Consider the following 24,576-nt stretch of genomic DNA (forward strand, 5'->3'; position numbering starts at 1 on the left):
TTCTGTCCAAAGCCATTTATCGTAAAAAAAAATCTGCTTTCAAGGAAATGAATGAATAAATGAGGGATTCTCTTTCAAACATATTTCAATCTCATGAAAAAAGATGGTCACTATCCTCAGACGGGGGGGGGACACTCCTTGCCGTCGGGGAGGGGGACACTCCTCGCCATCAGGCGGGGGACGGACGGACGCTCGCTCCTCACCCTCACCCGCTACAAAGCAGCTAACATTGAAAATGAGTATAGTGGCGCTGAGCTAGCAGTATAGCGGCGCAGCGCCGCCGTTCCACTGTCTGGGGAGAACCCTCGTTAAGGTTAGAAACATTTAATAATTCGCACTTTCAGTGTTGTGTAACAAAGTGATAGACTTACAGATTTGGGCGGGGAGATCTATCACATCCATGTGTCTCAGAGAAATGCCGCCTCTTTAGCTGAGTCATACTCCAGGTTTAAGCCGTGGTAACTATTCCCCACTGAGTCACCACAGTATCCTTGCTGATAACCTAAACTGTTCACAGTACAATGAGGATAATACCAGAACTATTCCTTTTGTGTTTTTGAGGGACCTAAGCCAACGGAAACTTGGTTTGTAAAAGAGGGGCAGGGCGGCACATGCTTTTAAGATGGGGCCCCTGTGGAGCTGGTGGCTGGGTGTGTTTTAAAGGAAAAATGCACCAAAACATTAAGGCATTTCTTATTTGTCAGATGAGACGTAAATGACATGGTTTTAAATTTGAGTCCTGAGGTGACTGATGGTAAACTCCTGTGCTGAGGGATAGAAAAGTGATATTGACTTTTCCTGGTGCCTGTGTTTATGACTTAGTGTGACTTCCTTTGTCAGGATCATAAAAATGTTAACTCATATTCCAGCAGTTGATTAATGGCCTGGCTGACCATTGAATCTAATGTTTAGTATCTTTTTGATTACTGGAATCAGTGTTTTTTTCTAATCTGAATTACTTTTTAAATTGCACTACTTTGACTCTTATTCAGGAGGCAAAGTAAATAGTAACTAAAGTTATCAAATAAGTGTGTGTAGTGGAAGTGGCATAACACTGAAATACTCAAGTAAAGAACTAATACTCAACATTGTACTTAATTGTAGCGCTTGAGTAAATGTAGTTAATTACTTTCCGTCATGCGATCAGGTGACACCAGGAAGCAAAAGTCTGATCACCAAATCAGAAGTTACTGAGTCCACTGCTTTGCTCAGGTGCTTTTTGACGATCCATATGTTGATCAAAATACTGTTAACCTCTGAAACACATTTTTGCACTGCAGCAAAGAACAGGGCTGAACATACAACCTGATGTCAGGAATAGAAAACACCAGAGACTCATTTGGGCCCAATCCCAGTGTCCACACTCACAGACTTTGAGAGGCAAAGGGTTTGGGGCTGTCACACTGTCTTCTTGTAAAGTGCAGGAGGGTCTCTCTTTGAAGACATTTTGCAAGACAAACAAGTATGTATTTCTGCTGACTTTGCCACAGAGGTTTCGATTTAACCACCCAGCATGTTGATGACCTTCATCTGTATACTGGTTGTTGTCACCAGATGAGAGTAATCCCACATCTTTCATTTGTTTCATTGACACTATAAATCTGTGGAGGTCTCATAACATTCTGCAGTTAAGAAAGGATTAAATAAATTGTCTAAGTATTGCAAACGGCTATACCAATCAATCAATCAATCAGTTGAAAAAGAAAGTCATCTCATGACACGTTACAAATTGAGCAGACCCAACCATACACCTTGATCCATCCATTTACTGTAACAGTTTAACCTTGAGGTGGTAACGGGGACACGTTAAGAGTCATCAGTTAACCATAGCTATCTCTTTAGTTGCTGTGACGCACATTGGTGGAAAGTGCACTGAAATCTGTGCTCAGGTACAAGTACAGTTACATTGCTGAAATATTACTCAACTACATATAAACTACTTGTATTAAAATAAAAGTATGTTCAAAGTATTCTTCTCAAATGCTACTAATGCAGTGTATGTTCTGATTGCCTCTCTCACCTCTCATGGTCACCTCTCCAAACCTGGGCCTGCTGAAGAGTTTTGTGGGCTTTTTTGTCTGTCTGTCAGGTGTTTCCATTGGTCTGTTTGTGAACAGATGTCCGATTGTCCACAAAAACACAGATCAAAGATGTGGATTTTGATTGAAATTGAACCTAGCACTCAAGTATGTAAAAACAGAAAAATACATATGAAAGCACAAGTATCCCTAAAAAAGTGAAATAACTGTAGCAATATGAGCAGATGTTATCAATTATCTCTATCCCAAGTGAGGCGACATTGCTAACCACTGCAGTGCCATCCTGTGATACACACAGGGATTTAATGTCAGGGAAAGTGACATGTTTCATATCTTTATTGGGTTCTCAACTCTTTACATCCCATCCAATCTTCTTGTGACTTAAAATTGATCAAGCTACAGGATGTCCACTCTCAAGGGATTAGTTATACCCAGATCTGTCAGCACTGGTTAGTGGTTGATTGGCATAAGTGCTGAAGTGTTTCATCCAAACAGGCAGGCTTTCCCTCTTTTTTCTAATGAATGGCTATGACACACCTTTCCACGAAAGCTGTGGCAGCGTGCAGTCAGCATATGAGAGGATAAAGCAAAAGAACTGAATTAAGACTAAACTCAACTCTTGCTTTCTGTGTTTTTACTTTGTGTCTACATGCAAAACAAACCGCAAAACACAACAAATGATGCTGGGAATTCTTTATTAACTGAAGTATGCATCTGGTCCTCACAACCACAGCGACACATATTCCAAACGTCCTGTGAACGAGCAGCAGCATGATGACACGTGATCAGCGTCTGTGACACAACTCATCATCAGGAGGCTTCATACTTGGGGACAGAGCTACACATAATATTTCAATTTGGTCAACTCTCCAATGAATAATTATCAAAATGAAAGGGGGCGACAAGTTCCATCAGTTGTTTAAATCATCTGTTGGGGCACTGTTACAATTTTGCTAGTCAGATACTTTATTTGGAGTTCTTCAATGTTACAGCTCAGGGAGAAAATATAATTTGCGATGATCCAAATTAGACAACTGTCTCGGAACAGCATTTCAGTCCAGATTTGTTTTGTTCATGGATCAACTGTTTCATCATTATCACTTCATAATATTTACTGGATCCATACCACACACAAAATGTGCACTTGTTGTTCGCTTGCCATGTTTTCGCCATATTTAAGTGCTTGATCTGATTGTTGAGGGCACAGTTTGCTTGATTATGGCACACAAACTTTATTCAGATGCAGGTTAACAATGCTGAACAACATCTCATTTTTTGATTTATATCATATCACTCATCTTGTTATTAACAAGGTTTCATGGCATGTTTATTTCTGGTTTATAGTTGCTCTTCCATTTAGCTTTGAGCATTGCTTCATTCGAGTAGGGCAGGAGGAAGGGGAAGATGAAGAAGATGGAAGCATTTGTTGTATCTGTCGGGAGGAGGCTGCAAAGGCAAAAATATTAAAGCTTCAGTCATACTGAGTCGTCAGGAGTCAGTGAGAGGAATAATGTGTGAAACATTCAGTCTGTAATAAAAGTAGTGTCTCATTGTGGCCAACAGAGGGAGATATCAATATGTAAGTGTGTTTACAGGTCTTAATGAAGAAGCTGCATGTAATCGATTAATTGTCTTAAGTGACATTACTCAGTGGCTAAGTTGCATTGTGGGTGATGTAGGCACCAGACAGTCCCCTGATTTAGCCTATGACACTGCTGGACTCACTGTGGACAGTTTAAAAACAAATGATCAAAATCAAGCAGAACCAGCGATATCGTTTTTTAAAACCTGGAATTACCCACTATGCAACTCAGCCAGATGCAAAAGCCGTCATACTTATTTTTTATCCATACAGTACTATCGCTGTCTCCTCAAGACCTGTTACAAACTCTAACTTCAAGTCAAAATGGTGGAGTTACCCTTTAAAACTAATGAAGCAGATGGTAGAAACAGTTTCGTTATCAAAACAAAAAACAGTATGTGCCTGAACATATGCAACAGATGGAATCAATATGTCTGAAGAAAGGAACCAATTTAAACTTAGTTTCTATTTAAATGTATGATGTCTTGCCTGTGATGTTGTTTTCTTATTTCATCTTGATATTTGTGTCTGTTTTTCAAGATGAAATTAACAAATATATTAACAAAAAGTCAAACAGACATGCAATACATCGCTTTACTGTTACTGAATATTGACGTACCCAATGCTAGTCCACACTCCTCTTCCCTCTGAAAATCACTGGAGAAAAAGCAGGTTGAAGTGATATTAGAAAAAATCATGTATTTAAAAAGTTTTGCTTGTTTTTTGAAAAACGATTTACCAATAAACCTCATACTACTAGTGTCAGAAACGGTGGGTTTGAGCAATTTTCACATCAAATGAGCTTTTGAATATTTATGCAGATCAAAAGCTCAGAATGGAAATGGGCTCACCTGTGCCAACTTCATTTCCTGCGCAAGTGACTGTGAGAGGGGAAACAAAAGAAGGTCAGATTCAGTCAACTTCAGTCAACTTTTAAAACTGTCTTTACTCCTTTGTTTGCTTGTTTTGTTCTAATCCTAATTAAGTCAAACTAACCCTTTACACAAGTATAGAAAATTGACGGAAATCTATGTGAAGCTATAGGCTTTGTCAATACTGATAATTCATTTTGAAACATCCTGAAAACTATACAAATTTGTGTGAACATTTACCAACACCAGACATCAGTGTGAGATCCCACTGTCATACCTGAGTACAACCTCTGGGGGCAGAACAGGACTTTGCTGCCCTCTGGTGTGAGCGGCGACACCATTACATTGTAGACGTCTCCACACTGGACGTTGCTGACGTCACAGCTGTTCTCCCCGGGAGACGCGGTGCAGGTGTAGTTGTTGCTGCTGGCCCTCATCTCTGTGATGTAGCTGTGGCTGCTGCCAGCGGCGCGCCAGTACACCCTCAAAGAGTTACTGTGCAACCTGTAGAGCCGGACACCTGATGGACAGCACACACCTACGAGAGAGAGAGAGTAAGCTTGACATAAATGTAAATTAGCATAATATTAGAATTGTATTAATATTAGTTTGTGTCTTCCCTGCAGCTGCATATACACCCTGTAACATTAAACTGACTCCAGCGTAGCTCTTAGAGGAAGAACTCAGTGTGAAAAGCACCTTGTGTTTGTGGACAAAATGTCTAGAATCATTCCCATACTCTTGAATAAAGGTCTGTCTTTAGTTCTCATTGGTACAAAACATCTTCACTCACTGGACGAGAAGCCCTGGTAGGTGCAGTTGGACCTTCGCCCGCTGTGGCTGAACGCCTCCATGGTGACGGTGTAGTTGGTCCCACAGGTGATGCATCCCATGAGGCAGTGGGAGTCCTTGGTGTGGCAACGGGCGTGACCGCGTGATGATGTCAGAGAAGTGATGAACGAATGGGCTCCTTTGGCGTGAGACCATGAGACGTTGGTCATCGCCTGGGTCACCTGGTCCACTGTTAGACTCGCCGGGCAGCAGGGCTCTGAAAAAGAAGAGGATATACAGTATTTCTACCACTGATTGTCGGAGATTTTGGACCAGAATGTTGCACATCTTTCAGAGGAACGGTGTAGTGGTTCCACAGACTTGTAAAAACCTCTGTCAAAGAACATTTAGACTGTTGTGTCTTTTAACTCGCCACCCTTCTGTACTTTCTAATTGAGTGGATCAATCCAAACCTTCGACTGGCTCACCTGTTTCCAGAGAGTCGGAGAAGCTGGGTAAACTCTGGCCCGCGGCGCTCGTTGCTGTGACACTGACCTCGTAGGTGGAGCCACAGGGAAGGTCAGTGATGTCGCAGGTGTTTCCACTGGTGGTGCAGTTGTGTTCGCCGCCATCTCCCGTCGCACTCACTGTGTAAGTTGCGGCCCTGTTGTTGGCTGTCCAGCTGACGCTGACGCAGGAAGAGTTCTTCTGATTCAGCATCAGATTCGTCGGCATGCAGGGAGCTGATAGGGATGAAGGAAAGAGAGAGCTAAGCTTAGTTGATTGATTGATTGATTGATTGATTGATTGATTGATTGATTGATTGATTGATTGATTGATTGATTGATTGATCCAGAGGATCATGGAGACATACTACTTCTCCCTGTGCTGTTCCTGAATTAATCCTCTAATATGTCCATGGTTATTCAGCAGCATCTGTGCTACTGAGAATACAACCTGAGAACATGCTATGGTTAGGGTGAGGGCCATCCCATCAGTTAAAAATGAACAAAATAACTATTGTGTATATGAAAAGGAGTAAGATTTTTACCGGTGTCTTTGGTGTGAGCTCTGCATGCACGATTGCATCCACTGATATCATTGCAGGGTATCACCACTACGCTGTAGGGACTGTCACAGTTGAGGTCAGAGAGGGCGCACACCGGTGCCGTGTCATTACACAGGATGACCTGCGACCCGTCCGCAGCTCGAGTCTCGTACAGCTCCGCCCCCCGAGAGGCCATCCACTTGATCTCCAAAGTGTCAGTGCTTACCAGAGAAACAGACACAGCCTCTGGACAACAGGGCACTGAAACACACAGGTGAAACACAGGTAAACATTATAATGATCAGAAATCAGACTCATGATGACCCTTGTATGATGTCACCTGAGCTTCTACTTACAGGTGGTATGGTTCAGAACCTGTCCTTGAGGACTGCTGCCAGCCTGGTTGAAGGCATAAACATACATCAGGTATGTGTAGCCACACTCGCAGTGGTAGGTGCAATTGCTGCCGGTGGTGTTGCACATCGCCTCGCTGCCGTCACCCCTCTTGATGAAGGCTGAGTAGCTGTCTGCATGAGGCACCGTGCTCCACGTCAGCGTGCAGTTTCCTTCTGGTGACTCAACGAGGGCCAAAGACTGTGGTGGGCAGGGGTCTAACAGGACATGGAGGGAGTTTAGTCATGCTAATGATACCACTAATGTGATGCTGCAGTGTGTTTTTATAGAGCACTTTTCTCTTGGATGTGATACTACTTCATGTTTACAACACTTTACAATAAGGTACACAAACGTGAATGAATCAGGAACGACTTCATAGTTGACTCTGATTTCAGGACTATGTTGTCTGTACTAATATTCACAATATTCTGACTGTGACTATTAATACAGTAGCCAATGATTCAGTAATTAGTCATCACTAGTTGATAGTTATTCATGAACAACTCATGAAGGAAGTGGTCAGTAGGTTGATTCACAGACATTTGTGAACTTATCTTTACCTGATGATTGATTAATGTGCTATCTCCAAGTCAGTTCGCTAGAAAATCCTCATTATCTACAATATAGTCCTCAAATCATAGTTATTCAGGAATTGTTCATTAACTATTCATTAACTATTAAGTCGTTCCTGATTCATTCATTACTCTCTCCCTAAGAAACTACTTCCATTTTTGTGAGCCTTTATTATAGAGCCAGGAATAAATAGAAAAATAAAACGATAAACAAATAATATTAGCGGACAAACTGCTCAGTATAGAAACTCAAATTAAATCAAATCTCTATCACTCACAGGTAACGAACACCACAGGGCTCGATGGGTAACTGGGCCCGGCCTCGTTGCGTGCGGTGACCTGGACCTTGTGAACCTCTCCACAGCCGACTGGTGACAAGGTGCAGGAGGTGGATGTGGAGTTACACGTGAGGTTGTGATCACTCATCACATGGTAACGTATGGATCCATAGACCCCCTGATCAAGTTGCCAGGACACAGAGAGTCCAGCCACGGTGTTATTCATCACCATAGAGACACTGACAGAAGACGGTGTTGGAGGTCCTATTAAAACAGCACAAAAAAAACACATACACACTCATTAGGACAGTTTAAACACCATATCACTGTCTGTTACTTAATAAAACATGTTCAGAATGTTTCTCCTCTGATATACTGTAGAGAAAAATATGCTTTCAACTACACCATTCTTATCAGATGGTTATAGTTTTTTTTTAAAGCGATGTTGTAGTCAATAATTCATTAAAAATGTCTAAATATATCACTAAAAATACTGTTTATATGTTTTGAATATGTATTTTACTAAATAATTATTTTAAAGTCAAGTCCCTATGTGTTGAATGTATTTGTAATCATAGCATCTTTACTCTGATGGTGCACGTCTTTGTAGATAAATTCAGACAGCCATGGTAAAAAAAAAAAGAAAAAAGAAAAAAAAGTGTTGGTATCACACTTAATGGTCTGATGTGTCTACTTTGATACAACCTCTAGGAGTCACCAAAGTTATTTGTTGAATGCAAGATGCTTGGGGTAGGTTATGAGTATTAAATTCCCAGTGAGGTGTATTATTTCAGTGCCACAATGCCATTTTGGACAATAAAGTCTATTATTAATCTAAAAACTATCAGCATCCACTTCATACTTATCTTTTGCAAGTGCTTCATAACCACATTCGAGAAATCATAGCAAAAAATGTTGCTCATTTAAACATTCTGTATGTATATGAATATTGGCCAATTGATTGATATTGAAACTTTTCCCAATATCAGTATTGGCATTGACCCCAAAAATCCAGTATCGGGCTCTGACTTCAGATGCAGAACATCTGTAACAGAGTATATTTTCTATGTTACTGAAGGGAAAGGTTTAAACTCTTTCAGTCATTCTCACTTACACTTTTCCTTTCCCTTTGCAAATGTGTGATTTCAGCTTTTTTTCTGCTTAGGATAAAAAATAACAGTTTGGGACTTTCCAGATATCAAACGGTCCTGATAAAGTGATCCTAACAACAAACTGCAGTCCACCACCTCTCGCTGCTCTCACTTCAGCTAAATTGTGGTCTGCTGCTGGAAAGCACCACACTCTTTGCTGAAAGGCAGTGCAGAGGCCACCAAGAGAGCTCTCAGATGTGAGGTTATAGGCAACAGAACACCACAACATTATTGTTGGGTAGAGTTAGTTTATAAAACTCGTCATTTTCTCTTGAAAATGTGTGAAGTTTCACGAAACATACTGCATGTAGGCTGTTGGTACCTACAAGTATAGCTGTGATACATCCATGTATTTTAGTACATGTTTCCCTTAAACATTAAACCCTTAACGTTGAAATTTGCTTTATGATATTACTCACTGGTCCAGTTTCTTTATCAAGAGTTGCAGTGAAGATGGATGAGAGAAGGTTAAGATTCCCAGTCTGTGAGAACCCAATAAACAGTTCTCTGATATGAAGCTGTGATAAGAGTTCATGCTAAACATTTAGGCTTAATCATCTATTTTGTTTTATCTCCTCATGAATGAGATTTACACATATTATTATAAAAGCACATCTACTAATAACTGAGATGTAATGTCCACAGCAGTTCAGAGAGTATAAAAACACAGGGAGGTGTCTCTGCGTCTCCTTACGTGTCGTTTGGTTGATGCACAAACTGCGATCCCCCTGTCGGCCCTCGGGGTCCCAGGCATAACTCTTGATGTTGTAGAGTGAGCCAGCGTCCAGGCCAGTGATGGTTAGATTGGTGTTGGTGGTGTTGTGCTTGATGGTGGTGTTTGAGCCCAGCTTGTATATGGACAGGGTGTACTGCACAGCGTAAGCAACAGGATCCCAGGACACAATGATGCTGTCATTGCTGGGGGAGGAGGTGGCAGAGAACTGTGGAGGAGGCAAAACTGTGGAGGAGAAGAAGGTTTGAGAAGTTTCACATGTTTGAGATGATTTGAGGGCTGGAGAATGTGCTTTAACACGGTTTATAAGCCTAGAAGAAGCATAGTTAATCAATAAAATAAAGAATTTGTGGTTGTGGTTCAAGTCCTCCCAAGTTCCATCCAAGATCATCTGCCTGTCTGGACTTAAGCCCAGTGAAATACAGAGAAACACTGACACAACATCACTTTAGTGGTTAGTGGCAGTGCATTCAGTAGTAAGTCTTTTGGTTTATGACAAGTCCAAGTTAAGTGTATCAAGTCACATGTCTTTAAAGGAGCACTCTGTAGTTCTTTGGGAAGAATTATTCATCACAAGAGAAAAATCTTCATTGACTGATTTTTTTTATGCCTAAACAAACAAAATGAACAAACTCTATTTTTTTTCCACGATGATGTAAAATGAATAAACAAATGGCCAATAATTTTTCATACTGTTTTACTCTGTTTAGATTTGGCGGACCCTGCCACCTTTTTAGCTTCAAACAGTGTTCTGGGACCTTATTTTCCTCTGAGAACAGCTTGTGTACTCACTTATGGCAAAAAATAAGATTTCTGAGTTTGAATATACTTATTCATTTTCATTAGTCACAGATGAATCAGTAATTTCAATGTGACCTATGAGTACATCAACTGTGCTTTATACACCTACTTCTGACTAAGTGAACATTTTACCTCTGATATGTTGACTTAAATCAAGTAGTGAACATCTTTTGTGTCACTTGTTCTTTTCTGTCCAGTTTTTTTTGTTTCCAACATGTGACCATGTTGTTGTGTTTTCTGAAATGTTGTGGTTCGACCACCAGGGTCTCCATATGAGTAGCCTACTTTTTGTGAGATAAACAGAAAAGGGATGAATAATGGCAAATTGTTAACAAAAAAGTGTAAAACAGTGTGTTCCATGTTTTCTTTGGCCTATGTGGATCATATTCCTCCCCCTTGGGAAGGGAGTGAAGGTGAAGGGTGACAGCTATGTTCTCAAGATCAGGTCAACTCATTGTGTTCGACATAGAACCGTCCGGTAGAGTTACCACCCATGCAGGATGGGTCCTGAGGGGTCCAGATGCATTTCTGGGGTAAGACAAACCTGGATTTGCACCAGCACTGACACCTTCACTGAAGATGATCTGTGCATTCAGTCACAGTACTGTATGTAGGGTCTGTGCTGTGGAACAATGAGGCAGATCGAGTGACTTCTGCAGGGCACGGGGAATGATGAGCAGAGTACTCAGTGTTTCTCAGTGACTGTGTGACTCATAAACCAGCCCTCAAGTGTTATTTTTCCATTGAATTCATACAGGGTTAGTTTCCGAGCTGCGGATGAGAAAAATCTTACATTCTGCACACAGATAAAGACAACGTGAGAAACAACAGTACCTGTCTTTGCCATCACAGGAGAAGATGGCTGGCTGCTGCCCCCACTGTTCACAGCCATGACGCTGAGCATGTATTCAGTGTATGGTGTGAGGGACTTAATCTCAGCAGGGGAGGAGGACACGGTGTCTTCTCTGAAGAAGCCATTGGCGTTCTCGACTCGCACAGTGTAGCTAGTCGCCCCGGCCTTCAAGTTGAACTCCACGATCAAAGTCCTGCTGTCCTTTGGCTTCACTATCTGGATGGGATCCATCCTCTCAGGGGCTAAATAATCACAATCAGTTCAGAATCTGAGATGACATCCAAGAAAATGACACATATTTTAAAATTTTATGTAGGCAACAGAAAGATTGTAGTTGTTAGATGCAACGGATGGGCTCCCCTTTCTCAGTGATAGTTGGCTGTGGTATCCACCTATTTCCCTTAAAGAAAGTTTAGCTATTCAGTAAGGAGAAATACAATCTTAATTTGTCGCCACTTCATGGAAAATTAAAGGAGACTACAGTACCAGAAACTTTTCAATGGTCCTCTACTCAGTGGAAACTGCCCATCATCACAGTTATATTTAAATTGTTTAAATGAGCATTTATATTAAACTGGATCCACTATTAATTAATTTAAACTACAGTGAACTGATGTGTCTGAATATGCAGCATGAAAATCATATATTACAAAATGTTAAATGGTATTTTCAGAAAAACGCATACAACAACTGAATATATAGTAAAACACAGCTAGTCTTTGAAAAAAGGAATATTAAACAGCAATGAATCACCAGAATATTGTGTCATTTAGAGCTCAAACAGTACAGATATGGACAGAAGTATATCTCACCTGTGGTCGCGTCCAAAACTGCGGTGCTCAGTGCCACTTGGGAATTGTCCAGAGCTTCAATTGTGAATCTATACATGATGTTTGGGGACAGAGAGTTGACGGAGCCCAACACCGTGTTTGGACCAAATGTGACGTAAGAAATGTGGTTGTTTGGTGAGCTTGAGGGGGCGACTGTGATTTTGTACGAGCTGGCTCCAGAGACTCTGGTCCATCTGAGTATCGTGGTCTTGGATGTTGCTGAAAACACGGTTACTTCGATACCTCCTGATGAGAGAGATGACAGAAGTAGAGATCATCGCAGCACTTGTTTAATCAGCCTGACACATGGATTGTTTAATACATAAATATAATATCAACATGGTTTAATGCCCCCTCATTCACATGTACGACAGTGATATAAACATCTACAGTGAATTTATCATAAATGAGAACATACAGTACCTGTGGCGAGTGCAGCCTGAAAATTGAAATGAGACAATATTATTAACAATAGTTCATGTAATTATATCAAATTCTAGTCACTACTAACTAACTACTTTAAAGGCTTGTTTCCCATTAGATTGTGATGTTCATGTTTCTTAACATTTTTGTGCCTGAAATCAAAATAGGCAACCTATTATAATAGATACATATATAATTTGATTACTATACCTGACAGCATATTCCCATCAAGACAAAATTCACCAACCACTTCATAGCGCCCATTCTTCACGTCTGTCTCTTTAAACACTTCTATCACCGTTTCTCACACAGCCACTGTTAGACTTGTAAAAACACTTCACTCTTGTCTTTTTTACCTTTTCTTAACCATAACTGGTGACTGTGCTGGTTAAAATACCTCTGTGTGGTCCCTCCCACTGGAGACAAACATCCAGTAACAGGGAAGCAGAGAGATGCACCTTGGGGCAGTTGCAGGTTGGATAGCATAGGGGGAAATACCTTTGTGGCAGGCAGGATACTCTATATTCAGTCAGGATATCACTGAATGTGGCAGGGGGGATTTGATTGTTTGATCACTCTTTTAAACTTAGAGGTTTGAAAGGTATGAATACATTTTCAATCGTAGAAGCTTACAGTGTTTCTGCCAGGAAGTGACAGATTGAAGGTCCACTATGTAGTTTGGGGGGATAAATTTTAATCAGAAGAGAAATACCTCCATCAACTGATCTTTTTTTATACCATACACTGAATTAATTGATTAAGTAAAGTGAGTTAAAAGGACAGCACAATTTCATACTGTTTTACTTTGTCTATATTTGGTGGATCCTGCCAACCTTCTAGCTTAAACCAATATTCAGGGGACCTTATTTTCCTCTGAGAACAGCTTATTTATGCAGTTTTTTAATATTGTAAATATTAAAATTCTGAGATTTACTTTCATGTTAAAATACTACTTGGTACTTCCTGATGATCAGGTGTGGAATTCATCATCATCAGTCTTTTATTTCACTGCAGTTGCTGTTAGGACAAAAACTCCCGCACACTGTTCACCTCACTTGCATTCAAGACTGAATTTTAATAACAGCATGTCAGTACAAAGAGCTTCATCAGGTTATCTTCAGAGGAGACCATCTTAGATAGGTTGGTAGACCTACGTGGACCCCTCAGGTCACATTACAGACAAGGATCACTGAAACTAAGATGAGAATGATAACACTCCTGAATCAGGCGTAAAATCAGAAGAAAGTCGGCTGACTACATGGCACTGTGGGCCTACAAAAAAACATCAAATCATTTTTTAAAACACCTTATGTAGGAAAAGAATTCATGTGTATGTTTACAATACAAAAATACAAAATTGAACAGTGTGCAGGAGTTTTTGTCTGATTTTGTTGGCCCTTGGTCTTCACCTATGCACCCGTCGATCTACGGGTGTAGAAAAGTTTCACTTTGATAGGTGTTCAAATAAATTCATTTGAAAATTACTACTTTGGCTCTGATGCAAGATGTTATATGGAAAGCAACTAGCAACTAAAGTTATCAAATAAATCAAGTACATTCAAAAGTACAATATTTGCCTCCAAAGTGCACGTGTAAGCACAGTACTTGGGTACTTTGTTACATTCAATCACTGCTCCAAATAAGTTATGATATTGTCAGACAAGCTCAAAATCTCATATTGCTGATTTCTTAAGTCACAACTATACTATATTTTTGTCTTAGTGAGCCAGAATTATTGTCATGCTTACAATTTGGATTTTGATTTAACATTCCATAGCCTGTTCAATTTTTACTTACCTTTAGAGGATTAGTCCAGGAATTAATACTTTTGATTTGCCAGTACATTCCTAATGATTTTCAAAATAAGAATGGAATTAAATTATAAAAAGAAAAATAGATAGATAGATAGATAGATAGATAGATAGATAGATAGATAGATAGATAGATAGATAGATAGATAGGATGGACTGTGGTTATAAAAACTACAGCTGCCCTCCGTCGCACACTTGTTGACGCAAATGACGTCAGAGTTGGAGGACACGGGACAGGAAGAGGCGCAGACGGGAAAAAAAAAAAAACAAGATGGCATCGGGCGCAGATCACGGGCTGAAGAGAATAGTTTGGAAAAGTAAGTCCACTCCTGCTGCAGAGTGCTTGCTGTGAATTTAAACCAGTCTGACACTGTCGTAGCATTTTCACAAGCCAGAGGGCTGTGAGCTGCGTGTCGTTGCGTGCCGTAAACGGTTAGTCTGTGACTAACGTTACATCTCGGAATGACACTGGACGTTAAGTTCATTGTGCTGTGTGTCGCAGCGGAAGTTTATAAACTTAGATTGCTGGAGGTGTTGATAAATTGATAACAGCAGACTACGTTTGGGTTGGCACTCGGCGCTGTTGCTTCTCACACTTTAGCCGTCGCGGATTCTTTTAGACACTTGTGGAGAGACGGTCGGAGTGAGGTCACTGTGTGTCGCCTGGAGAGCCCCACCTCATATTTACAGGCTAACGTTAGCACAACACTGCTCAGCCGACGGCGAACACAAACCTGGAGTTTTCAAACATGCCCTGCGTCGAAGTCTGTTTTCACCTCTGACTAGTGCTTCCTGTTGTTCCCTGCCCTTCTCCCTTGGATGGGGCTGGGTTATGATTTGGACAACCAGTCACCTCTTTAGGGGTTAAGATTTTAAATTGTTTAGGTTAAAATAAGTGAGGTCACACTCAAATGAAAGATATAGTCAGTTGTTTTAATGTTTAGGTGTCGAGTCTCAAAAGTGACCATGAAGTGGAAGCAAATGTGAGAATGAATGTCGGCTAGTTGTATTGCATCAGTTTTCATCGAGGAAGAGACTTGATTTTCACACTCTTCTTTTTCTTAAAAGCAGAATGATGTGCACATACAAATCTCTTAATATAGGCCTCATGCCATGCAAGTCTAACGGAGTATTTCATTCTAGAGGTTTCCCATATGGCTATTTCAGAATCCACATCAGTTACTAGAAGTCAAGGAGACCGAAAGCCAGTATTTGGGACCGATATTCATTTGCAGTAAAAATACAAATCTGTGTCAAAACCAGCGATTGTATAAAGTACAATTTAATCATGTACTGTTCTTCAAGTACAATTTTCAAGTACTTTACTTGAGTATTTCCATTTTCTCCTACTTTATTCTTCCTCCTCAGTACATTTTTGTTGACACATTTAGCTACTTTGCAGATTCAGATTATTCTGTGTTTATAAGCTGTTAATTGTGACACGTTACTCATCAGATAGTGTTGTGGGTGGGACTTTGTTGGATGAGGATGACGCCTCAGAGCCAAAACTATGCTTCTTTTATCAGCTGTGTGACTGAAAAATCCCCATTATAGCTAATCAGGAAATTATTAATACTGGCCCCAACAGTCATCCAGGGCTGATTATTGGCCTGTTTCATTCACTACCACTCATGAAAAACACTGTGAACAAGTTAGTCATACTTTTTCAAGTGATTATTTAGTAGATCAAAAGCAAATAAGATGCCAGACATCCTCCGCAGTTATAAGGAATTACAGCAGGAGGTCCCGATGGTAGCTATTCCAAGTTTATGATGCGCCAGCCTAGAAATAAATTAGAACTTGATCACTGACTTGATTAATGGATAGTTGTAGTTTAAATCAGTTGGTTTTCAGTCCAGCTCAGGTGTTTAAGCACAAGAATCCAGCTAAAGTTCAAATAGTGTAGTCAAGAGCAGTCTTTGAGTATCAGTTAGTGAATATGCCTCACAAGCCATGTTCTGTGTCTGTTACAGGAATAAAAGACACAATTATTGCAGACTGCAGAAAATCGGAAGTATGGAAGGTAGGACAACCCTCTGTTTATTCAATGCTGAGTCTTTAGACTGCAATTGCACGAACAGACAACCACCACATTACAGATCCAGCATTAATGTGATTGATAACGTTTATATACTGTGTGATACATAGTGATTCACCACTGCTGGCTGTATTCTTCTTTACAGATAATGATTCTGGACTCCTTCACCACCAAGCTCCTCTCATCATGCTGCAAAATGTCAGATCTGATGTCAGAGAAAATAACAAGTAGGCTCTGTTTTCCAACATTCGTCGTGTAGTTAAGAGACCTAACTAACTGAGGTGTGTCTGTCCATGTCTGTATCTACTCTGGTTGAATAAACCTTTTATATCTTCAGTTGTGGAGGACCTGTTCAAAAGCAGAGAGCCTGTCCCAGAGATGAAGGCCATATACTTCATGTCACCAACCGCTAAGGTTTGCATTATATTGCATTTTGATCCATGATATATTTTTTCCTAAATTAGTTCATGTTAATTTATGTATATATTTTTGTTATATTGTCATTTAGTAGTCTTGCCATACTCTAGTGTGACATCTTTAATGCATTTTTATTTTTTAGTGCGTGGATGCCTTCATTGCTGACTTCAAGTCCAAACCCAAATATAAAGCAGCATATGTTTATTTCACTGACTGTAAGTAACTTACGAATCACTAAATCTCTACTACAATTGACCCAACATGATCAGACTTTTGGCTTAACTGGTGACGTCCAAACTGAAAGCTGTTTGCTTCCACAGACTGTCCTGACGACCTGTTCAACAATATGAAGCTGCACTGCGCAAAGTACATACGAGTCTGTAAGGAGATAAACATGTGCTTCATGCCACAAGAGGCACAAGTGAGTGGTTGCCTTAAGGTTCTTTTGTAATGCTCCATTTCCTCTTTTTTTGTCCAGACTGTCAACTTCTAGGAGAACTTCACTTGTTTTAGTGTCATGCTGCTGCTGGGAAGAATGGGTGTTGGCTGCTTTAAGCTGTCATGATTTTACAAAATTTGTATTATCCTTGTGGCTTGGGTACTGTGAATGGATTTATACCCTGTTTTTTGAAAAACGGAAAGGTCTTGTTCTGTGATGTGATTTTTACAAAACAAAACAAGTCAGATGTTTTTGTTTTTTTATATATATATCCAGGAAGTTAGTTTTGAAGTCAGAGAAATCACCAGAGACAGTCCTTGTTAATGAATGAATTGTATGCGGATATAGATAAATAAATGAGGTAATCAAGATGATTAATGCAAGTCAAATAGAAATACCAAAAATGTGTAGTCTGGAGCTTTGGCTTGATACACGTACCATTTTAAGACATTTTTCGCATTGGTTGCATACAATTACATGCAAATTGTCCGCTTAAACAGTAGTTTTTTTACTTTTACAGTGATGTGTTAAATCTTTTTCAGGTGTTCACATGTGATTATCCGGGGGCTTTCCAAAGTATCTACAGTCCCAACAGTCTGGACAAAAAGAAGACACTGGAGACTCTCGCAGACCAGCTCGTCACACTCTGTGCCACATTGGACGAGTACCCAGGGGTCAGATACAAGAAGTAAGCCACCGCAGATTTGGTTTCTCAGCTTACAACACACCTCAGCCCCCAAGCAGAGTGAGACCTTTTACAAGAAAAGTAAACTCTGACTATAGAATATGTTACCTAACTATGGCAGAAAACAAACAAGAGCAGTGTGTGACTTTTGTTTTTTTACATGATATGTGATTTTAGTCTGGCCACAGTATGAATACAACATAGACATTCAGAAGTCAGGACAGCTGACTTCTGAATGTCTATGTTGTATTCAAACAAAGACAAATGTACAATTAGCTCTTAAAACTGCTGTATTTCAAACTTTTGTCAGAAACATTCAACTGGGGTGAATCTTTTTTACAAATTGCTAAAAAAAATGCAATATCATTGTGACTGTGTTAACTCATGGAGAGAAAATTATATCACAACTAGAGACAGCAACATGGAGAACGCCAAGGCCCTTGCAGAGCTGGTAGACAACAAGCTGGCCAGACACTACGAGCTGGACGACAGCGGCAAAAAAAAGGTTGAGACTTAACAGTGTTTTGAAGAACCTGACATTTTCTTTTACACTATTAAAATATATACATACATTTTGTTTTAATGTTATTCCTAGTGCATTTAATGCCATTGTTTTTTTGGTTTTTAATTTATTTTGGATTTAGACAGTTTCGGTCCTTGATGACTGTACACAGTAACTGCTGTTTGTATAATAAAACAAGATGCTATATTTATTGTTTTCTGTGTATTTCCCTCCTGTCACAAGGGAAAGACCCAGGCCCAGCTGCTGATAGTGGAAAGAGGTTTAGACCCCGTCAGTCCCATCCTGCACGAGCTGACCTACCAGGCCATGGCTTATGACCTCATTGACATCCAGAATGACACCTACAAGTAAAACAAGCGTTCCCTACTATATATATTAAAACACACATAATGTGCTTACGGCATCATATAGCATTTTTAAAATGTATAAAATTCTTACATAGCGGAAGCTAATAATCTGGTTATATTTGTGGCCAGGTACAAGTCTAAAGATGGCTCTGAGAAACAGGCCCTGCTGAATGAAGAGGACATGCTCTGGGTTAAGCTCCGGCACAAACACATTGCTGAGGTCTCAGAGTAAGTTTACAAATTCTGAAGGATGGAAGTGTCCCATTCCATCTTCCGTAACTCGACTATAACCCGTTTTTTACTTACAATAGGCAAATCCCCAAGATGGTAAAGGAAATATCTGCCAGCAAGAAGCAGCCAGATGGGAAGGTACAGCACTGTGTTTTCTTCTTTTGTGCTTCACTGACAATTCACTTAATACTGAAAATGCAAACATTTTTTTCCAGATCACAATCAGCAATTTGGCCCAAATGATGAAGAAGATGCCGGCATTCCGTAAACAGCTGACTGAGGTATTTATTTTTTCCCTTACCTTTTAAAGTTATCTATTCAACTTCAGGTTAAGAATTTTAACAGACACTCATAATATTTGCCACTAGTAATTATAGCGCTATGTGATCATTACTTTGTGGTAGGGTGTGGTGCCTCAAAAGCCTGGTGTCAAGTGGCGTTGACTTCATCATGTTTTTAGCAACATACACTTAGAGCATAGGGTACGTTGTTCTGCTAATACTAACTCTTCTCTCTGCCTAAATTCTAGAAAACTGTTCATCTGCAGTTGGCCGAGGACTGCATGAGACATTACTCAAACAACGTGGAGAAACTCTGCAAGGCTGAACAGGTCAGTCTGCACTCTGTCATCTAATTTGATGGAACAGTTGGCAAACACGTTTACCACTTTCCTGAACAAGTCAGTGAGTGGATGATGGTTCAGTGAGTAGAGATAAGATTTGCTGGGAGCAATCCTCATGACTTCAGTTGTCTGTCCTGATTTTCTGAGACTTCTTTTTGGTAGCTAAGCCAGTTTCCAGATGTGGAGCCTCATGTATGAATGTTGCAAAAACGCAAAAAATTGCAAAATTTGCAGCCTAAATGGTACACTTGAAAGAATGGTTTATCTCCATTTAGGACCTCGCAGTGGGGTCAGATGTGGACGGGGTGAAGGTTAAGGATCCCATGAGAACACTGCTGCCTGTGCTGCTCCACCCGTACAGCACCCACGACAAGATCAGAGCTGTGCTGCTCTACATCTTCAGCCTCAGCGGTACACCAATCTTCTCTTGCAGCAGATTGGTCTCCTTTCGCTGTCTGTTCATTGGCATTCTGTAAAGCAGCATCTTGATTTGTGGCGATATATACAATGTTATTGTTATTAGTTGATTTAATTTTTATTCAACAGACCACGTCACACAAACATACACACAAATATTCACACAGCATATTTTTGATATGGATATCATTTTCTAGTTAATAGTTCTATATAATTTCTAGTACCTAAATACCTAAAAATGGACCTAAAACCCTCCTTGTGACTAATTATTTGGCTCCGGTGGTGGGGGCCATGAAGGCTATCATAATAATTTAACACTGGTCGCTTTGTTTATTTGTTTGGTATTTGTAAACAGGAACAACAGACGAGAACTTGAGCAAACTCATCCAGCATGTAAAGATCGAAGACGAGCGAGAATTCATCCTGAACTGGAAAGAGCTTGGGGTCCCGATCATCACATCGGTATGTAGAGACGAGGAAAAGGTTGATTGAATTGACTGATTGCAGCCAGGTAGTTTTGACTGGAAGATGGACGTTTCACTGCTCAGATTCAGTGTTTTTTTTGTTTGTCTGTTCTGTGTGTCATAATGTTTTTCTCTTATTAATCTTCTCTAGCCTAGTTTCTTCTCACGCAAACCAACCAGACGGGATCGTTCCCAGGAACAGACGTACAATCTGTCCAGATGGACTCCTGTCATAAAAGATGTGATGGAGGTCAGTGAGAAGATTTTACCATGTTATGTATCCAACTTCATATTAATTATTTATTTGTTTGCACTCCAGTAACATTGAAGCACTCGTTAGAAATAAAATGTTTGTTTTCAGGCTCCCATCACCAAGTATATGTTTAAAAGAGTAATATGGAATGATTAGAACCTGAGGCTAATACATAAAATAGAGAAATTAAATATACTAAAATAGAATAATGTAATTCAAAAAACAAATACTGGTAGACTGGTTTACGGTGGTCATGCTAAGATGTGATATGTGCAGGTATGAAGAGAGGAAGAAAAAAAAAACTGACACTTTGAAAACTCTCTCCAGCTAGATTTCTATTGTTCTCTATTTTTAATGAACAGGAATGTTATTAACTATGCCAACCATAATGAGTTGTGTAGCATGACTCTAGAGGATTCGAAGCAGCTATAAATGGGTTAGGAAAAGAAAAGCCAGCATTAGCGTGAGAACGTAATGTTCACATGTCAACATGTAGCTCGATTGAGGTCACTGTGCTGCAGTGGGCCCACTCTGAATGGCAGTCCTGTGAAAAATTATGAACAGCACTGTAAAAGCGCCACAAAAGGAGGTGATCAAATCCAGGTCATCTGATAGACAGTGTATCATATATATTTGTGTTGTTTTCTACCATTTCATCCTTTTGTATAAGACATCATCTTAACATCTATAAGGCACAATAATGCACCAGTAATGTGTTGATCCCTGGGGATGAGCCTTCGTGTCAGCACCATCCTTCTGTACTGATCCTTCAAATACTGTTTTGTATGTAAAATGTGTTATGGGGTTATTGCGGTCAGGTGAGATTGTGTTTTGTGTTAATACAGAGGTAGGATGTCAACATCACCTGCTGCCTTGCATACAGACTCTCTCATCTGCCTTTTCACAATGTCTTCAAAATGAATTGGTGGCTGTTTGTTTTCAGTCTGGTTAGTTGAGTTGCCATCCATAAAACATGGAAGAAATCATATCAGTTCAGAGGCTGTTTCATTTAAAACTCTCTTAATGCTGTATAGTCAGCTTCAGAGAAATGGTGGAGGAAGTAGCAGGGAGAGTTCATCATGACCCTTTTGGCAGTAAATATGATAATTTTTTTCTGACTTTTGTCATTCCATAGAAGTGAAATTCACCATTGTGGTATCAAATGAGGCCTGCAGGGGGAACCTGGCCACAAGTTAAGTTATTTAGAAAAGATTTTGCTGACCTGTAACATAGTAAGCTCTTTTGTGTCTTTGCCTTTTTTTTCACTTCCCTGTCAAGATTTGAAAAGCCATTTCTGAGAAGTCTTCACCACCCGAGCACCTGTTTTCCTGTAAACAGGGGTGAACGGTTTGCTCTTGTAGCAGGAAACAGACTCACATTTCATGTGTTGCAACATCAAATCTGGTGGAAACCAATCTGCTCCTTTTGCAAAACTGTGTATTTTTTGTGCATAAAAAAAGATGAGCTGTATCAGTTTAGAGCCACAACTAAGAGAGTCTCTAAGAGTGACAAGTGTTTGACAACAGATTTGTTCCTATATGCTTAGCTGTGGTTTGACATCCTCTGATGCACCTTTTAGTTAGCAGCTGCGTTTGTTATATAGTTAGGTGCTTTCTCCAAAGTTAAACTTTGGAGTTTGGTTCTTGGTCACACATAAAACCTACAGATAAACGGCTACATATTGTCGTCCATTTACGGTCATGAAAGTGAAATGTCCTACATGCATTCCAAATGCAGAGAGAAGGGTAACACCACCAGCAAACGTCAAACCCAGTGTTTGAAACCTGGTTTCAAGTATTGTAAAACTGTCAGTTCAGGATTTTATTTTAAAAAATACTGTAGAGGTTATAGATTTATGTGTATTATGTGTGAACATTAAGTTCAAGCAAAAGTCAATGCTAAAATCGGTGATATTGGATTTCCACAGCGATGTGGTCATAATGGGGCTCTATTTGACTTGTGTTGTGTTTAGGATGCTGTGGAGAACAAACTGGACACCAAAGAATGGCCGCACCAGTCTGAGTGTCCTGCTGCCTGGAACGGCTCCGGGGCTGTCAGGTACAGTAGGCCTTTATGAGGGATAATACAAAAACAGGGTTTGTAGTTTATGGAAATAATTATGATTTCTTCCACTGATGATCTGATCAGGCTTTTCCCAGTGATAAAAACAGAAATGTCAAAAACTCATGCACAAGACTCTGAAAGGCAACCCTTTTGCCTTTTTTCCTAGTGTTATGAATGTTTTACAAGTTAGAATACTACTTGAAAAATCTCAGTATTGTTCTTTTTAAACTTTTAAAAGTTATTAAAAACTAATAAGCAGCTGTCTTTTCATGCATAAGACAAACAAATCCTAGAGGGATGTTTTACACACAAGGTTGTATTTGATTTACAGGCAAAGAGTAACAGTGTGATGAGACAGCGCCCTCCAGTGATCATTTTTGGTCCTACTTTGAGTGCAGGATTCTTAGTGTGGTGTTTGTGTAAGGATCTGAATGGTCACTGTGACAAAGTTTACTCATGAGAATAATCTAGGTCTGTTTTAGGTGTATCTATCTCTCACCCTTTCCCTGTCTTTCTTGCCAGGATGATGATTTTGCTGTTTCTTGCCAAAATTTGGACATGAAACTCTTTCTATAAAATCTTTTTAAAATTGCTTTTGTCCATCATCTGCCCCTCCCAGTGCCCGACAGAAGCACAAAACCAGTTCACAGGACGATCGGCGGACCGGGTCACGCCTCATCATCTTTGTTCTAGGAGGAATCTGCTACTCTGAGATGCGTTCAGCCTACGAGGTCACCCAGGCAGTAAAATCCTGCGAGGTCATCATAGGTAAGATTACACAGATAACCGATTAAATCTCCTCTTTTCCTGGGTTTTCCCTCAAGAAATTGCATCTTGGAGCAAATTAACTTTACTTGAGGTGAGGGATGTACTCACTGACAATGAAAGGAACTTTTTCAAGTTCTTATGTAAATGACTGGAGGGTGGATTTGATACAGTATCATAAAGTTCCTGTGAATTTGACTTTGGCCTTAAAATACCCACCCAATTGTAAATATAAAATGCCTTAACAACCATTATTTTTATTTCCAACTGTTTTACTGGAGCCAGTCAGAACTGCAAGTTTGGTTTTATGCTCTAAATTGGGGCCTAATGGTTCTTTTACTTTCCAGGGTCCTCTCACATTTTGACCCCCACCAGTCTCCTGGATGATATCAAGGCGCTGAGCAAACGCCCCATGGAGACTTTCACAGTAGAGGAAAGGAGCAACGCCTAAGACGTGTGACCCTCAAACTAACAGCTGCCCAAACCTCCACTGCCTCTCTACATCTTGTATCGCTCAGCACAATGCACTCAACTCTACTTCCTGATTGGAAGGCTGAAGGGAATTTACCTTATACTTATTATGTTTTCATACTCTTTTCAAACCTGCTGCAAATTTACAGTGGGCAAACTCTCTTTTAACTTGGTCACTTCAGGAAGCTGATTTTCTTATTGAAAATGTACTAAGATTATGGCCTGCTTCAGGCATTTGTAATTTGACAATTCTCATTTGATAATATAGATCATATTAAAAGTGTATTGACCTTATCCTGCAATGAGCATTTTAAGTCAAAACTGTCTAATCTGCCTTTGTGTTTGCCTTTGTCCATAAAAGAAATATTGTTTTTCTTACATGTTGAAAGATCTCTGAGAAACTTTCAGAGACAGGAGGAAAGTAATGCAAAGCTATGTATATATTGTATGTAAGCACTGAGTCCCTGCTTTGTCATTCTGATTATTGTGTATAAACACTTAATGCAATTTTGAGTGTTTTTAACATAGAGTATTTACGTTTTTCTTGAATTGAACAGCTGACTAATAAATGGATGAAGTGGTTCAAATTGTGTCTGAGCTGAAGTTACAGTTAGTGTTGCCTTGCTTGATAGAGCCAAAAATAGAGATATATTGACAATGCGCCAAACAAAACAATGTAA

At 39.9% G+C, this 24,576-nt stretch overlaps 2 protein-coding genes across 3 annotated transcripts; one reads left to right on the forward strand and one right to left on the reverse strand.

Moving 5' to 3' along the window:
• Positions 1-2,717: 2,717 nt before the first annotated feature.
• LOC119029010 (fibronectin type III domain-containing protein 7-like) lies at positions 2,718-15,684 on the reverse strand. Of its 2 annotated transcripts, XM_037115506.1 has the most exons (15): positions 14,895-14,925; positions 14,147-14,196; positions 12,350-12,365; positions 11,909-12,172; positions 11,078-11,338; positions 9,404-9,667; positions 7,559-7,822; positions 6,669-6,923; positions 6,316-6,573; positions 5,753-6,007; positions 5,287-5,541; positions 4,771-5,031; positions 4,473-4,502; positions 4,241-4,278; positions 2,718-3,485 (listed from the first exon to the last, which is right to left on the reverse strand). In XM_037115506.1, exons 2-14 carry the CDS (start codon positions 14,192-14,194, stop codon positions 4,247-4,249), a joined length of 2,463 nt encoding a protein of 820 aa, XP_036971401.1. In that variant the 5' UTR covers positions 14,195-14,196; positions 14,895-14,925; the 3' UTR covers positions 2,718-3,485; positions 4,241-4,246. The 2 variants fall into 2 exon arrangements, with proteins under 2 accessions (XP_036971401.1, XP_036971402.1); XM_037115507.1 differs by lacking the exon at positions 14,147-14,196 and having other exon boundaries at positions 14,895-15,684.
• Positions 14,365-24,483, forward strand: stxbp3 (syntaxin binding protein 3). Its single transcript, XM_037115508.1, has 19 exons — positions 14,365-14,477; positions 16,134-16,183; positions 16,344-16,425; positions 16,536-16,612; positions 16,758-16,830; positions 16,936-17,036; positions 17,597-17,742; positions 18,151-18,244; positions 18,485-18,609; positions 18,739-18,837; positions 18,921-18,978; positions 19,056-19,121; positions 19,370-19,450; positions 19,738-19,873; positions 20,235-20,341; positions 20,495-20,593; positions 22,569-22,654; positions 23,280-23,428; positions 23,773-24,483. Exons 1-19 carry the CDS (start codon positions 14,432-14,434, stop codon positions 23,874-23,876), a joined length of 1,779 nt encoding a protein of 592 aa, XP_036971403.1. The 5' UTR covers positions 14,365-14,431; the 3' UTR covers positions 23,877-24,483.
• The last annotated feature ends 93 nt before the right edge of the window (positions 24,484-24,576 follow it).

This window comes from Acanthopagrus latus, chromosome 11 (genome assembly GCF_904848185.1).
Source record: "Acanthopagrus latus isolate v.2019 chromosome 11, fAcaLat1.1, whole genome shotgun sequence".
NCBI classification, from domain to species: domain Eukaryota; kingdom Metazoa; phylum Chordata; class Actinopteri; order Spariformes; family Sparidae; genus Acanthopagrus; species Acanthopagrus latus.